This window comes from Ursus arctos, unplaced genomic scaffold (genome assembly GCF_023065955.2).
Source record: "Ursus arctos isolate Adak ecotype North America unplaced genomic scaffold, UrsArc2.0 scaffold_6, whole genome shotgun sequence".
Classification (NCBI taxonomy): Eukaryota; Metazoa; Chordata; class Mammalia; order Carnivora; family Ursidae; genus Ursus; species Ursus arctos.
In genome coordinates this window covers 17,585,650-17,601,388 of record NW_026623078.1, presented here as the reverse complement: position 1 = coordinate 17,601,388, position 15,739 = coordinate 17,585,650, and the positions used below count along the sequence as shown (strand labels likewise).

Genomic DNA, 15,739 nt, shown 5'->3' with positions numbered 1-15,739 from the left:
AAGATTCTATTGAGAAGACCCAAAAGGTTTCTATTCACACACACACACACACATACACACACACACACTCGTTTTGCTGATGGAAAACATCTTTCAGAATCAGCGGTCTAAAAGCAAATAGGAAATAAAACTCACTCAGAAACTAATAGCAAAAACACATTCCTCCCATGAAAATGTCAGATTCAGGGGTAGATTTTCAGTTGTGTATACAGTGGTAAAATCCCATTTGCCAGGTGACCTACCCAAAGTACACACCACTAAAGAAAAGTGGTTAGTGTATTTGAAAATAGAAGCAAATTTAAATTACTTAGTTTGTATGAGAAAACAGTTTTAATTTATGAATGGTAGGTATAGAGATCTTCATAAACAATCTAATTGATTTGCAAAATTGTAGCCTTGCTTTCATAGTTTAATTAGAAGAAAGTGACAGAGTAGATTAAATTTATGATTTCTTCATATTCCCATTTAATCAGATTATGAATTCATGGCACTTTGCTATGGAAAATGAACTTATTCTACCTATCTTCCAAAGCAATAAAACAGCTCTGTAATTAATAGACAGTGTGTTGTATTAGTCTGATTAAGAATTAACCGGAAGTGAACTAGCAGCAGGGTTTTTCACCATCTAAATGAGTGGACCTTTACATAAAGATACAAATTCTCAAAATACAGGTGGAACACAGTAATCTTCTTTGCAGCCTGCCATCCACCCCAGATCCAGTGGGGAGTAAAGGACAGGGTACCTAACCAAAGGACAGAGGATTATAATTTCTCATCTTCTGGAAAGGTATTGTTGATGCTGGCAGCAAAGAAGAGAGTGGAAAAGACCAATCTGATATTCTGTGGGTTTTCAAAGATTTCAGATCTTTCCTCACCGCTTGGGAAGAGGAATGGCATATCTTGTCAGGAGTCTCAGCAAGGACAACAGTGGCAGCATGGAGTCTCATTCAAGAACAGTCATTCAGTCTGTTTGTGTTCTCTATGTCCTGTCGCTGTGCCAGATGCATGTGACACAGAGATTCAACTTCCTACCATAACAGAGATCCTTTCCTTGATGATGCAGAACATTGGCATAAAGAGAGATTACAGGGAGAGAGCCTCTATTGGCGTGACTTTCGTGCATAGGCACGTGGCTAGACACTGGACATGTTATCCATTTTGTCACATTCAACCATTTCGAAAGTAAAGGGAAAACATGTAACTTCCTAAAAGTCTTCCTCCCTCCATATTAAAAACTATATCTCAAGTGTTGTCGAACTCATCATTTTTTGAAATCTATTTAATTTGTTTGCTGATAGCCCTTCTAGGGATTAAAAGTTAGCGCTATTTCAAAATAGGTTTAGCATTACCTATCTTTACATGCCTTAGTGTGGAGAAGATAAATGACAAACAAATGGCTGGATAGACAAAATGTTTTGTGTAATCACCATGAGAAAACAGTCTTCACAAGGCCGGCAAAAAGTATCTCAAATTAGGTTGGAATCTATTTTTATGTACCTATGAAAAGATCTTTCTATCATCTCTCCCACCGCTATTATTATTCAAAAGGTGGAATTCAGGAGAATTTGGTTTCATTATTTATTTTGAATTCACCATTGAAGAAAACCATCAGCACGTACATGCCTTAGTTCTTCTAGGCTGTACTTGGGAAGCTACCAGCTTCCTAATTCCTTCAAGAAATTGTGTCACTGCCCTTGGCCTAGAATATGAAGTTCACTATGCAGATAGTTTTCCAGGAAACATGGAACTATACATTAGTGTAATATTACACCTGGATTGTGTAATTTAAGTATGCATTTCGAGACAACAAAAATTAGCTTATTTCGGCAAGAAATGACCATTTAAATTGAAGTGTAGTTCTATTTGCCATTTTAAATATGTATGTGTAATTTATTAGTTCTTCTGAACCAGTGTTTTCCGTTGAAGACGATTCTCATGAAATGACCCATTGAGAGGTTTCTGTGGTTCTCAGTCGGAGATTCACAACACGCATTAGCATACTGAAGGCTCCGAGAAGGCACTGGCTTGTTTCCCTACACATTTCATCCGGGAACCTTGTTTTTTATAAGACGTTTATTTTTCCACAAATCCCTCCCCACCCAATATAGTTTGGAACTGCGTGTGTCAGGGGGTGAAGCGGGTGTTGTCCCTAGAAAGGCTTGCCAGGACTACCCCCAGAGCCGGCCCTGCTGCTGGCCAAGCGTCTGGACTCACCAGGATTAGGCATTTCTATTCTACAGGTAGCCTAAGTCTATTTCTCGAACGTTGTTCAATTGGACAAATATGTTAATTACATGGCTGTCATTTCCCGGACGATTGTATGATTATGTCCGAGCAATATGTCATACGCACCTACGTGCCTTTTGTTTATGTGCACACACGTTCAGGCTACCGGTCTATACTCTATAGCTACCGTGTTACTTGATGACGAGGTGATTATTGGCTAGAGAAATCAAAATGAAAACATTTTCCCATCCACATATTTCAGAGCTTTGATAGTATGGGCGATGGGAGTGATTTTTCTTCTATTTAAATTAAAAACATCTATAAAGCAAGAAATAAAGATGCACTCACATGTATTAAATTTTATAGATATCTATCATGTGTAATAGTTCTGTTCCTGTAGGGAGTTGATGCAGTATGTGACTAAGTATGAAATTAGCCCTTCTGCAGCAGGCTAAGGAAGAGGCGGAAAACACAATGAAACCGCTTTCCTGGATGACTTCACTACACAGACACACAATAAACACATAATCTTCTTGGCATATAGGGAACGGTTTCTGAGGCATATCACTGCAGTACCTGCTATTCTGATGTGGAACTAGGCACTGTTTACACAGCCTGAATTAACCCGTTTGACCTTTTCCTGGAATTGTTCACTACTCTGCACATCAACAATAAGAATTTTAAAGGAGAAGCAAAAAACAAAAAAAAATCTACTGAAGTTTCTTTTTTTTTTAATTGAAAGCACCTTTTAAGTCCTGCATTTCACCAAGCTTCTTTCTTCTAAAGCCATCCCTTGAAAATGTGTGTGCACAATTTCTGATACTTTTAATATTAATACAGGAGACAGGGAGTCTGAATGTTGGTTTCTATTTCATAAGGCACCATCAATATGGACACAGAGATAAATATTATAAGGAGAGGATTCTTCAGAGGGGCTTGAATTCTCTAGGTACACCTTACTGTACACTCGACCTAGAGAATTCAGAGCCTCCCAGGACCCCAGATTTCCATGGTCTGGCGTATTTTCACCAAGATGTCAGTTGTGTCCTTTCTTTGGAAAGAGAATGTGGGGCTGGTCGTTCGTTGACCCCAGCCTACCTTGCTTGAGTCCACACATAGACACACCATGGTCCTCGCTGTGGTTTTCATTTCAGTTTCCTACAGTAATGGGGAAAAATGAGTTGCGTTGCTAGCAGTGTTATAGGCTGACTTGTGAAATGAAGTTCCCACGTTGTGTTTCGGGTCATCTTGTGTGACGACCAGTGTCCCTAATGTGCTGGTCCATTGATCGTGCTGTGTGTCTCGGGAGGATTTCAGAAAAGACCTTGCCACACTAACAGTAACAGGAGCTCATTTGACTCAGAAACGGAATAAGCGTGATATCAAGGTTGCAGAATAAGGATATTTGCATCCTCAAGGCACTGTTTTGACAAAGCAACTTTTTTCTCCAGAAGGACATGGTAGCATGTTCCTTCCCCAGCTGGTTTCACTTCTCCCCATTTGTTCTATCAGCCTCCTCCTCTTAGCAAAAGTAAGAGGTAGGTTCTTGCCCCAGAAGAAACACTTCAGAGTTAATTCTTGATTCTTTTCAGCTCCCACTGCTAGGTCTAGTTTTTAAGTCAATGAAAAGATTATTAGGAAATGGCCTTATGAAGGTATAAAAAAATTAGGGCAAAATTATAGTAATTTATGATGCAGTCAAAAATTTCTAAGATTATTTTTATCCAGTTCATTATGAGGGACAATTCATCACCAACTTCTTTAAAAAATCAAGATGAGTTCCATGGTTACTTAGAAGCTATATTAATGTGGTTTTATATGACTTCAGAAAGGTATTTTAGAACTTCTTTTCCCATATTCATTTCCATCAACACGCTTTGTTTTCTTTATGCAAATATGTAGGCCAAGGCTCCTTAAGACTATAAAAAGGAAACATAAAAACTGAAACGTACAATCAATAGAAGTCCAAAACTGAATTACTCTCAAAGTGAGACGTACTTGTATTTCCTATCAGGGCACTGATGACATCCATCTCCCCCCACCCCCATTTTGTTCGTTGTGTGCACGATGAGAAAAGTCACCAACTTAGAGCTTACATTGAGGCAAAGAAAAAGAAAATGTCATTGGAGATTGTTTAAGATTTCACAAAAGCAGATTAAGCTCAGTCTTGCAGAAGTCACATTACAAGTAATGGCGGAGGAGTTCTTAGACAAGAGTCAAGAGGAGTAACGGGTGTTGATTCCAAGCACGCTCCCCGAGCATCTTGCTGATAGAAATCAACATCCCGTGTGTCCGTCTCTGAACTCTGCCCCTGTTTGTTTCCTCAACAGAGCTACAGTGAACCTGTTGATGTGAAGACATCTCAACCGCCTCAGCTGATCAACTCAAAGCCGTCAGTGTTCCATGGGCCCAGCCAGGCACACTCAGCTCTGTACCTAAGTTCCCACTACCACCAACAACCAGGAATGAATCCTCACCTAACTGCCATGCATCCCAGTCTCCCCAGGAGCATAGCCCCCAAGCCGAATAACCAAATGCCAGTGACTGTCTCTATAGCGAACATGGCCGTGTCCCCCCCTCCTCCCCTCCAGATCAGTCCACCTCTTCACCAGCATCTCAACATGCAGCAGCACCCACCACTCGCCATGCAGCAGCCCCTTGGGAACCAGCTCCCCATGCAGGTCCAGTCTGCCTTACACTCACCTCCCATGCAGCAGGTAAGTGCTTGCACTCTGGACTCTGATTCCGAAGTGCAGGAGGTGGGGCAGGGCCAGGGAGGGGGCATGATGGGGAAAGGGGTCTCTCCATCTGGCAAAGGGGGGGGGGGCATGTGTGTTCTGTTCTATTTAATGGACAGAAAATGGAAGATAGTCAACAAACATCTGCTTTCTGAAAAATAATTTACAGGTGGTGAGTTTGGGCAGCATTATACAATCACAACAATGGATCACAGCTTCTTTTCCTAATCCCTCGCTGGCCTCTTGCCACATTTCTAGAAATCACATTTCTAATTACCCTCCTTGTTTTCTGCTCCTTGAGTAAAGTACATTTGTAATGTTGAGATGCCAACTCCTGCTAAAGGCCTCTTTGGGACTGAGGGTTCTACATTAAAAAAAAAAAAATGTTTGGAAAGCCTTGATTGGTATGCCTTTTGGGCCGATACATGCCACAAAATGAAATCAGAACCATTGTTTTTTGATATTCAGAAATATCAATTTGGTACAACCTGTAAAGTACTAAGAAATGAAAATGTTAACTGGAGTTTTGTTTAAAAATGGATATATAGCTTCTGCACAAATCGGAAAACACAGGAAGTTTGGAAGCCTCTCGGCCCACTCCCCAATTATTGAAACAGTTTGTGTGCAATCTTAGCTTAACTTTCCTTTGAAGTCAAGTTTTCCTTTAGGATTTGGCGATATTTTAAATTTTTAAAATGAAGAGCAAACGGTATAAATGAAACTAAACATACAGCGGTCAAGAATCCTGAAAACTTGTTTCAAAAACATAAATCAAGCTAAAAACTACAAATTGTGTCAAATTCATCTATCACTTTTATAATCCAATTACTCTTTTGTTCCCAGAGCTATAATTAAATATGCAAACACAGGCTTCCTATTGAGTTGATAACTAGCCCTCTGTGGAATTTGAGTCTATAGTTGGACCATGGTGGCATGGAGAGAAGCCAGAAAAAAGAATCACATATACTACCCCCAAATTTATTTTTTTTTAATTTTATTTATTTATTTTGAAAGAGAGAGAGAGAGCATAAGCCGGGTGTTGGGGGGAGAGGCAGAGGAAGAGGGGGAATCTCAAGCATACTCTCCCCTGAGCAAAGAGGTCGTGGGGCTCGATCTTGCAATTCGTGAGATCGTGACCTGAGCCTAAATCAAGAGTCAGTCACTTAACCAACTGAGCCATCCAAGTGCCGCCCCCAGATTTATTTTTATTATTATAATTGTAGACAAGATTTCTGAGAGCTGACAATAGCAAACCTTAACGTATTACTCTACTTTGTGATTAATTTCAGAAAATGTGTAGTGCGGGAACTAGCATTATCTTCATTTTACAAGCAAGGAAACTCAAGCTTGGCATAGTTAAGTCATATGCCCAGAAGGTTGGTGCTGGAATTCAAAGCCCAGTTCTGTTCAGAAATCAGAGCCTGGATTCTTAAATGCTAGGCCTGCTGCCTCTCACACTTGGTCATTCTTACAGACTATTACCAGTTTTGTATTAGAAAACCTGTGTCTCCCAAGAATTTGGAGGGTCTTTACATCCTAGTTAGTTCTAAGATTAAAATGATTATAGAAAGCAAATGGACAGAAGTCTGTTTACCTAAGTCTTCCCTGGTCCCTAAGCCAAAGATATTGATAAAGCTCTGATGTCTCACTTACATGTGTTCAACAGACTAGCTGTTGATTCATTAGGGAAGAAGACTAGGGAAAAGTCAACTGCCATCATGCCTTATCCACAGCAGTGTCGGTGACCAGCAAGTGACATTCATAGAGTCAAATTTCTGCTTTTTCTATCAGGCATCACTCACAATAAAAGGGATATTCTTGGGCGTCCTTGCATGTGAACGAACCAGTAGTGTTTGCATAAAGAATAAATAGTTGGAGGAACACAACCTTGCGTTGCTGGATTGACTCCGACCTAGGTGCTGCCTGGCTGAGGGCCTGTGTTCTGCTCACGATACTCTAGCTCAGGTCTGTTTCCTCCCAGACAAGAGAATAGAGAAGGCACAGTTCCCTCCACCAAGTTGAGGGCTAGAGCTCTGTCTAGAGAGGACACTGTTTTCTAAGCTATCCGCTCAGAGATGGTTCCTTTTTCTGCTTCTACAAACACCTTGGATGAGCTAGCTGTGATCCTGAGGAGTTTTCAAACATTTCAGAATTACATAAGGCCACATGTGAAAACTCAAGAGATTTGTCTTTCTAGAGAGAATTGGAACTGAATAGGAAAAAAATAGAACAGATTACACTGGACACGTTATTCATCAATCTTTAAGTCAGTTCTATTAGTGTATCTCAAAAAGTGTCCTTACTGAGATGGGAGCACCTGATTTCAATTTACATTAATGATAGAAGACAAAATGGCATGAACCCCAAGTGGAGAGTAAATAGCTAAGAGCCTACAGTGACTAACATCACTGTTAACAGCGTCCAGATCATAGTGGGTAAAGTAAAATATTTGTTGAATGGACAAATGAACAAATGAGCAATTTAAAAATGCTTAGCACACATGTTTAAATACTAGAAGAAATTATTAGGTTAGTTTGTAGAATCTCAATTCTTTGGAAGTTTTTTTTTAATTGCATTTATTCAAAAAAGATTAATTAAACCCCTAATGTGTGCCAGGCACTGTCTAGGCTCTGGAAATTGAATGATAGATGAGAACAGGTAATGAGGCCTCTGTCCCCATGCAGCTGAGATCAGAGTTGAGCAGTGTTGGTGTAGCGGTGGTATTAAGATAAACAGATAAATTAGTAAGATCCTGGCGGGGGGGGCGGTTACTGAGCAGGAATTCAAACTGCAGAGTGTGTGGAGAAATAGAGCCTTCAACTGGAATGGATAAAGAAGGCCCCTATTGAGGGCTGGCACAGACACGTGAAGGCTGACAAGAGGAAGCAGCCTGTATGAATCAGAAGGTGTGGGGGGCATCTGGGCGGTTCAGTCGGTTAAGCGTCTGCCTTCAGCTCAGGTCATGATCCCACGGTCCTGGGATTGAGTCCCCCATCGGGCTCACCGCTCAGCAGAGAGTCTGCTTCCCCCCTCCCCCGCCCCCGCTCCTGCTTTCTCTCTCATTTTTTTTTCTCCCTCTCTCTCAAATAAATAAATAAAATAAAATACATAAATTCTTATTTAAAAAAAAAAAAAGAGGTAGGAAGAGTAGGCGGGGAAAACCAGCCGAGGTCAGAAACAGGGAAAAGAGGCTCCAGGCTGGAAGGACCCATTTGGGGAGGAGCGAGGCTGGTCTGGGACCTGGGAAAGAGGCCAGTGGGGAGTACAGTGATTTACAGGAGAGCCAAGGGGAATGAGGTCCGGGTCATGGGCAGGTCATTGGAGTTGGATCCTCCGGTTAAGAGGACTGGCAGCCTCGGGGCGCCTGGGTGGCACAGCGGTTAAGCGTCTGCCTTCGGCTCAGGGCGTGATCCCGGCGTTCTGGGATCGAGGCCCACATCAGGCTCCTCCGCTGGGAGCCTGCTTCTTCCTCTCCCACTCCCCCTGCTTGTGTTCCCTCTCTCGCTGGCTGTCCCTATCTCTGTCGAATAAATAAATAAAATCTTTAAAAAAAAAAAAAAAAAGAGGACTGGCAGCCCCAACAAGTTGATAATCCTAAAATCAGGATTGATCCATCAGCCATGATGTCACTCCATTTATTAAAATCACAACAGTCTGTCGGGCCAATGTTCAAGTTCTGAAAGTTGGTCTTTAGCCCGTGGCTGTAGAACCAGGCTGTGGGTGAAATTCACCTGTCTGATACACCATCCAAACGACCTTTATCCTGAAGATGTTTGCTTCCTGGGTGTGGAGGCCATGTTCACATACTCAAACATGAAAAAAAGAAAAAGAGAGAAAGAGAAAGCAAGGTAATGGCTACCGTATTTTTTAAATAGTCTCATATTTCAGTATTACTTTAGCTATTTTATTATCCTTCTGAAAAATGAATATATCCTACAAAAACGATTGTATAGTCCTCCAGGAATAATAGTTCCATTTTTTTCTAGAATAATATTTTATACACCAAACCCACGGAGCTGCTTTTTTTTTAAAGTCCAGTTTTCTTCCCTTTCTTTCTGCTCACTATATTGTCGAATGAGGTCACAAGCAAAAAAATCATTAATATCTGTCAACTTCCTTTATAACCTTAAGAAAAAATCTTTGTATGATATCACACAGACAGATTTTCAATTTCCTCGTGTAATAAACAGCTGCTTTAGGATTTGGGTGTAATTTAAAGGTTTAAAAAAATCACATTGAGATTGATGAATAAATCAGTTGTGAAGACAAAAACATTGATGCCTGTTGAAAATACCTCTCCAGACAGGCAGGAAATGAAATTAGTTCCCAGTAAAGTGTGGATATGAGGATCACTGTTTGGTTGTGCTACAGGCTTTTTAGGACCTGCTCTGTGGCACAACAAAACTGCTAGGGCTACCGAAATCTAATTAAAGAGCAAATGTCCCTTCTGACATCAGATCAATCTTTATCACGTTTTCTATTTTTATTTCAATCCGGCACCAGAAAATGAAATTTAAAATTCCAGGCATGCTACAAAACAGTTGGTGATTTTTCTCTTGAGCATTAAAATGCAAAATATTCAGCCTTGTTTAATTAGACCGCTAAGCAAACATGTTCCAAAAATGTATATCACCATTGTTGTTTCATATTTACATCAATAATCAAAATGTACTTAGCTCTAGATTCCATCTCAGCACCTCTTTACTAGTGTTAGAAGGATATTGCCTTGTCCGAATCCAGAGCAAGTAAAACAGTGTTACTTCAGGCTTTACTTGTATTTTTCCTGATCCTTAGTTGCTGGGATGTTACTGATCTTAAAGTTAGGCAGTGAGGTTAGCTGAATTTTAAATCTTTGGACGTTGTCGATGACACATCATTCTGGGTTTATACACTGAAGTTACCCATTTAATCTTAAACTAATAGCTCAAAGGTTAGTGTTCTCCTGATAGTCTCTCACCCAACCTTGAGGAACCATTTTCATTGGATGGGAAAAAAACAATGGTGGTTTCTGCTGTTGGTTCTGTAGGGTTGGGTGGAAGGGAGTTGGTTTGTTTTTATTTGGTTTTTGCTCTCTCGTATGTTGTCATGCCTTCAACTAACTAAACTAAAGGTATTTCCAAATACTCTTTTTTTTTTTTTGACACTTGTTGACTTTTAGGTTACGTTCTGTCCATTGTGCAAAAACCCAGTATGAAGAACTTTACATTAGAATGATAGGAAAGCCCCGGCATTTACACATTTACACACCCCCATGCCTTCCCAACAGGAGTGTGTGCTAAAGTTTATTCACTGGAAGAGATGATTTATTGAGCCACTACTACAGACTACACCCTGAGAATATACAGTAAGCAATGCAAACACTCTCTGGTCTCCAGTGCCCATGGTCAGAGCCCTTATGACAGGGACGAAAATGGAAGTCAACTCCTCTCTCTAGGAGCTTTGTGCCGCTGTTTGCCCAGTATCACCCTAGACACTAAGGAAGGAAGTTAAGCAAGCTGCATGATAAGCCCCATAAAGACGGTATTATAGGAGGGCTCGGTCAGTTGAGCAGACAACTCTTGATCTCGGCTGGTCTCTTGATCTCAGGGTCATGAGTTCGAGCCTTGCGTTGGGCTCAGCACTGGGTATGAGCCTACTTAAGGAAAAAAAAGATAATATTATAAGACCAAATGGAATGAATACATTTCATCGAAGCCAGTGGGATTCCTTGTGTGACAGACCTATAGCATAGCCTCGACAAAGAAAGGAAATCAGCCTGGGAAGGACTGGAAAGCCAAGCATCCAGTTATACCTCTTATTTTTCACTTAGCTCTTTTGGAAAATGTTTATAGCTTGAGCTGCAGGTGTTGTCTACACAAACATACTCATTTTCCACAAACCAGTTGTAAAATGAGGAAATATTCTTTTCCTTTTAGTCTGTGTGAGGTCAAATAGCCAGGCTGACTGAATTATCTACTTTTCAGTGATGTGTTTGTAATCATCCAAAGGTTTGTCTTTCATCCACAGTTTTGGTGGGAGTTAGTGTGGACACTGGCTTGCAGTCTTTATCACTGGAATGGAAAATAATTTAATATCTTAAAGCCAAAATGGAGAATTGAGGACATTTGATAATAGGTACCTTTGAGTGTTTACCCAAGGGATACTGAAACACAAATCAAAGTCTAAGGAAATATCCTTAGTTAAAAAATCAATCTTCTGATCATTCTGCTGAGTTAAAACAAAAACAGAAGGAAAAACAGTAAAAACTCAGTGTTATGCCTTCCAAAGCTCCCCGCAAGTAAATACGGAAAGGTTCATTTTTAAATCTCTTGATTTTTCTGTGGTTAAAAACCATGTATGAAATCCACAGCAGAAAGAGACAACCACGAGATTAATTAAGTTGCTTTTTTGGTCATTTCCAGCAAAGCTTGCTTATGCTGCTCTTGAATTCACCAGATAAGCTAAAAATAAATCTTAGTGTATAATGCTTTTTGTTTACCAGATACAGCTATATCCTTCAGAGATTCTGTCCTTGAATTTTTAATAGCTTTGCAAGGATTAAAAGTCAACACTTCACCATACCAGTGTATTAGAGGAATCTTCCTGAAGTCTGATTATTTGCCAGTTAATAGACTTTTCAATTAAAAAATATTTGCTCTGTCTTACACTTTTCCTTCTCTGTGTTTTCCGGTGGCAAGTTGCTTTGAATCTCTTTCCTTATATTAGTCCAACAACTGTTAAAAAGCTTTGGTTGAAATTTTTTAGCTGAGAAAGAAGTACAAATAAAAGAAGAAGCAGATGGTCCCTTTGTGATTGAATGAAGAAAACGGGTTTCGAGAACAATATGTGAATAGGTGTAGTCTAATAAAACACTCAGCCACCTGCTGCCTGAATCCTTCAAAAAAGATTCTGTTGCATATTCTGGGGATTAACTATTAATGTATCCATAGGTTTGATAGAAAACATAAACTGAGGAGTTAGGTCCTTTTCCCTTTGTTCTGATTGAGTTGGCTTCTCCATATTTTGTTTCTCAATTCAGTTTATCTGCTCAAGAGTATATAATTAAAGGTTTTCGCACACATGGTTCATTGAAGCAAAGGTAAGAAGAATAGGGTCGTGGGCACGTCTTCTCTACCTTTGTTTTAAGTTTTCTGGGCCCTCAGGATACGTTTACCCTTGCAAAGATACAAGCGAGAAGGCAGGAGTGTGTTTGCAAACAACGGATAAATATTTAGGGGCTTTTCTTCCTAAAAAGGCATTTTGATCCTTATTTGTGGATTTGCTTTCCCTTTCAGGGATTTACTCTTCAACCCGACTATCAGACTATAATCAATCCTACATCCACAGCTGCACAAGTGGTAACCCAAGCAATGGAGTATGTGCGTTCTGGGTGCAGAAACCCTCCCGCGCAGCCGGTGGACTGGAATAACGACTACTGTAGTAGTGGGTAAGCGGCGGGTCATCGCCACCTGGTGGTGGACAGCTCTCATAGCATGCTCGGTGCGCCCGGCTCCCTAGGAGATGGAACGGTCCCGTCTTTTCTCCCTGCTTTCTTAAAGATCGTCTGGAACGGTTCCATGTTCTGGAAAGCAGTAGGCAGCAACCCAGAAATTTTAAAGCAGTTCTAGTTGTTCCAAGAATAAACAAATGCCTTTAGATCCCTGTTCGACGTACCTGGGCCCTTTCCCAGGGTACCACTCCATCCTTCAAGCTAGTGTCGTCGTCCCCCCCCCCCCCCCCCCCCGCGGTCACCTGTAGCCCTAGTCTCCTAACCAGGCACTGTTTGTTCTCTCTTCACACAGGGGCATGCAGAGGGACAAAGCACTGTACCTTACCTGAAAGTCTGAACACCTCTTCTTTCCACTGAGGAATTCAGGGAAGTCTTTTCACCGTGGATTGCTTTGTACAGCCAAGGCAGTTCTCCATTTTATTAGAAAATACAAGTTGCTAAGCACTTAGGACCATTTGAGCTTGTGGGTCACCCACTCTGGAAGAAATAGTCATGCTTCTTTATTATTTTTTTAATCCCTTATGGACATTGTTTTTCTTCTTCCCTGAAGGAAATTTGGACCATTCAGATTTTATGTTGGTTTTTTGCTGTGAAGTGCTGCGCTATAGTAACTGCCTTAGCGACTGTAGATGTCTCGGATAAAAGTCCTGGATTTTCCATTGGTTTTCATAATGGGTGTTTATATGAAACTACTAAAGACTTTTTAAATGGCTTGATGTAGCAATCATAGCAAGTTTGTAAATAGCATCTATGTCACACTCTCCTAGAGTATAAAATGTGAATGTTTTTGTAGCTAAATTGTAATTTGAAACTGGCTCATTCCAGTTTATTGATTTCACAATAGGGGTTAAATTGGCAAACATTCATATTTTTACTTCATTTTTAAAACAACGGACTAATAGTTCTATATTTTCAAAATATTTGAAGAAAAAAAAAACGTATTCCCAAATGATTTTAATTTAAAAACAGAATTGGCTTTGTCTCATTGACCAGACAAAAAGAAACTAGTGTTAAGGGAAGCGCAAACACATTTATTTTGTACTGCAGAAAAAATTGCTTTTTTGTATCACTTTTTGTGTAATGGTTAGTAAATGTCATTTAAGTCCTTTTATGTATAAAACTGCCAAATGCTTACCTGGTATTTTATTAGATGCAGAAACAGATTGGAAACAGCTAAATTATAACCTTTACATATGGCTCTGTATTATTGTTTCTTCATACTGTGTCTGTATTTAATCTTTTTTTATGGAACCTGTTGCGCCTATTTATGAAATAATAAATATAGGTGTTTGTAAGTAAATTTGTTAGTATTCGAAAGAGGTTTCTTTGATGTTTTAACTTTTGCTGGCAAAAAAAAAAATCACGCTTGGTGTGAAGACTTTATTATTTAGTTTTTACGGTGACATGAATAAAGCCAAACCTACTTTTCATTTAGCAGCAAATTAAAGTAACCAATCCTTTATTTCTACATTTCATTGGTTGATGCAAACAAAAAACTGATACTTAAGAACTTTCTTTCTTCATACTCTACAACAGAGAATTGCCCTAAAAATCACACAAGCTCCAAGACTAAACAGATGGGTTCTCTATCTGAAAAGGGTTGCTTCTTGGTTCTCAGCTGGTTTTAGTCAATCCTGTAAACTCCTCTCCTCCGAGACAAAGAAAGAAAAAAAAAAAAACATTGAAGGCGAATCAACTAAAATTCCTTAAGCTGCATGCTTTTCACAAAATCCAGAAAACATTTAGGAATTAAAGCAGGGGTGGGGTAGGAAGGGAAAGCGTACTGTCAAGAATGTCTCCAAATGAAAGGTGAGTAACCAGACAGCAAAATGGAAAAAAAAAAAAAAAAGGAAAGCATTCTGAATTTGAAAGCTATTGACAGAAATTGAGATTCTCGCTGTCTTTTGTGTCTCTCCAAGCCACTTCTCTTTCCAGAATTCCAAAGTCTTCAAGAGAATTCTGAGGGTATCAGAGATTTGCTAGGGAACCAAAAGCATTGAGAATCTGGCTGAAGGTCTGCATAGCTTTTATATCAGAAAGAGCTAGCAAATTACTCCCTCACAGGGGATTGCATAAAGAAAGCTAGTTTGCTTGGAAATCAAGAGGATGGCTGATGTCTCTTTCATGGAACGTGTGAAATAAACTTAGCGATTTAACTAAATACAAATATATGCATTGTGTAATCCAGTCAGAATTAAAAAGACAAAAGGTATGCTTGCTTTGGAATGATTTTAGGCATTGTACAACCTTGAATCACTTGAGCATGTAATAACTAATAAATAATGCAGATCCAATGTGATTATTAAAATGACTGTAGCTGAGAGCTCTAATTTTCCTGTCTTGAAACTGTATAAGAACTCCTGTGATTAAGTTCACAGTTTATTGTTTGTCTGTTTAGTATTTTAGAAATATACCAGCACTACTAATTACCTAATGTCTTTTATTTATTATATTATGACAAAGTAAAATTTTGACTTGCATTAAGTCTAAACTGAGGAGGTAATTACCGGGATGAGAACAAGCAGCTTTGACTTTGACAGGCAGTTTGTACAGGGAAGTACAATGTTGTTTACAGCTTTTCTAGAGCAGGTGTGCAACCAGGATAGAGGGAGTGTTAACACTCGATACCAAAAAAGGGTAAAAAACAGAATGTAAATAAAAGAAAATGCATCGTAAATAAAAATTATTACCATGCGTGACCGTATTCTATTTGGATGTCCATCAGTCTCTAAAGGACAGACCCAGTCAGGAGACAAATCCCAAGTAAATTTCGTGGCAGGAGTGATAAGGCATAGTACGGATTAAGGCCTGCCACAGCCCCAGATGTTCTTTCTGGAAGCACCGAGAATGCCCTCTCATCCACCTGAGCTCTGGTACTGTGAGGTGTTGCTTGAGAAAACTTGCCCTCTGAGGAAGCCAGCCTCCGGCCTGGGCACAGCAGCTTGTAGCTTGTAACTCAAAGGAACAGTGATGGTGTACGATGAGTTCCCCAGTATGGCACTCCTCAGGGTTCCCGGACCTCGGAAAAAGTCATTCTGGGAAACTCAGCATAATGCGGGACATATAGTATCTTTACCAACATACCAAAGTCAAACTTACAATTAGAAAAGAAAAAAAAGAAAGTGTCCCGGTAGTTAGAAGAGGGTTGTGTCTGTAACATACATGAGAAAGAATAATTCAAAATCCCAATTCCCATTCAAATCTGAATGAGTGGACAATGGAAAATTGGTCAAGTAGTGACTTCCCTATTCAAATTAGTGAACGTAGCTAAGAATGGAAAGTTGGT

General features: G+C 39.9%; 1 protein-coding gene across 1 annotated transcript in view; it reads left to right on the top strand.

Annotated features, from left to right (window-relative positions):
* The window catches only part of TOX (thymocyte selection associated high mobility group box), a 292,831-nt gene extending 279,078 nt beyond the window's left edge, over positions 1-13,753 (top strand). Inside the window, exons 7-9 of the mRNA XM_026516437.4 lie at positions 4,557-4,943; positions 12,239-12,390; positions 12,746-13,753. Coding sequence (XP_026372222.1) covers positions 4,557-4,943; positions 12,239-12,390; positions 12,746-12,782 — 576 coding nt within the window. The 3' untranslated portion in view covers positions 12,783-13,753. The remainder of the gene's footprint in view (positions 1-4,556; positions 4,944-12,238; positions 12,391-12,745) is intronic.
* Positions 13,754-15,739: the final 1,986 nt, after the last annotated feature.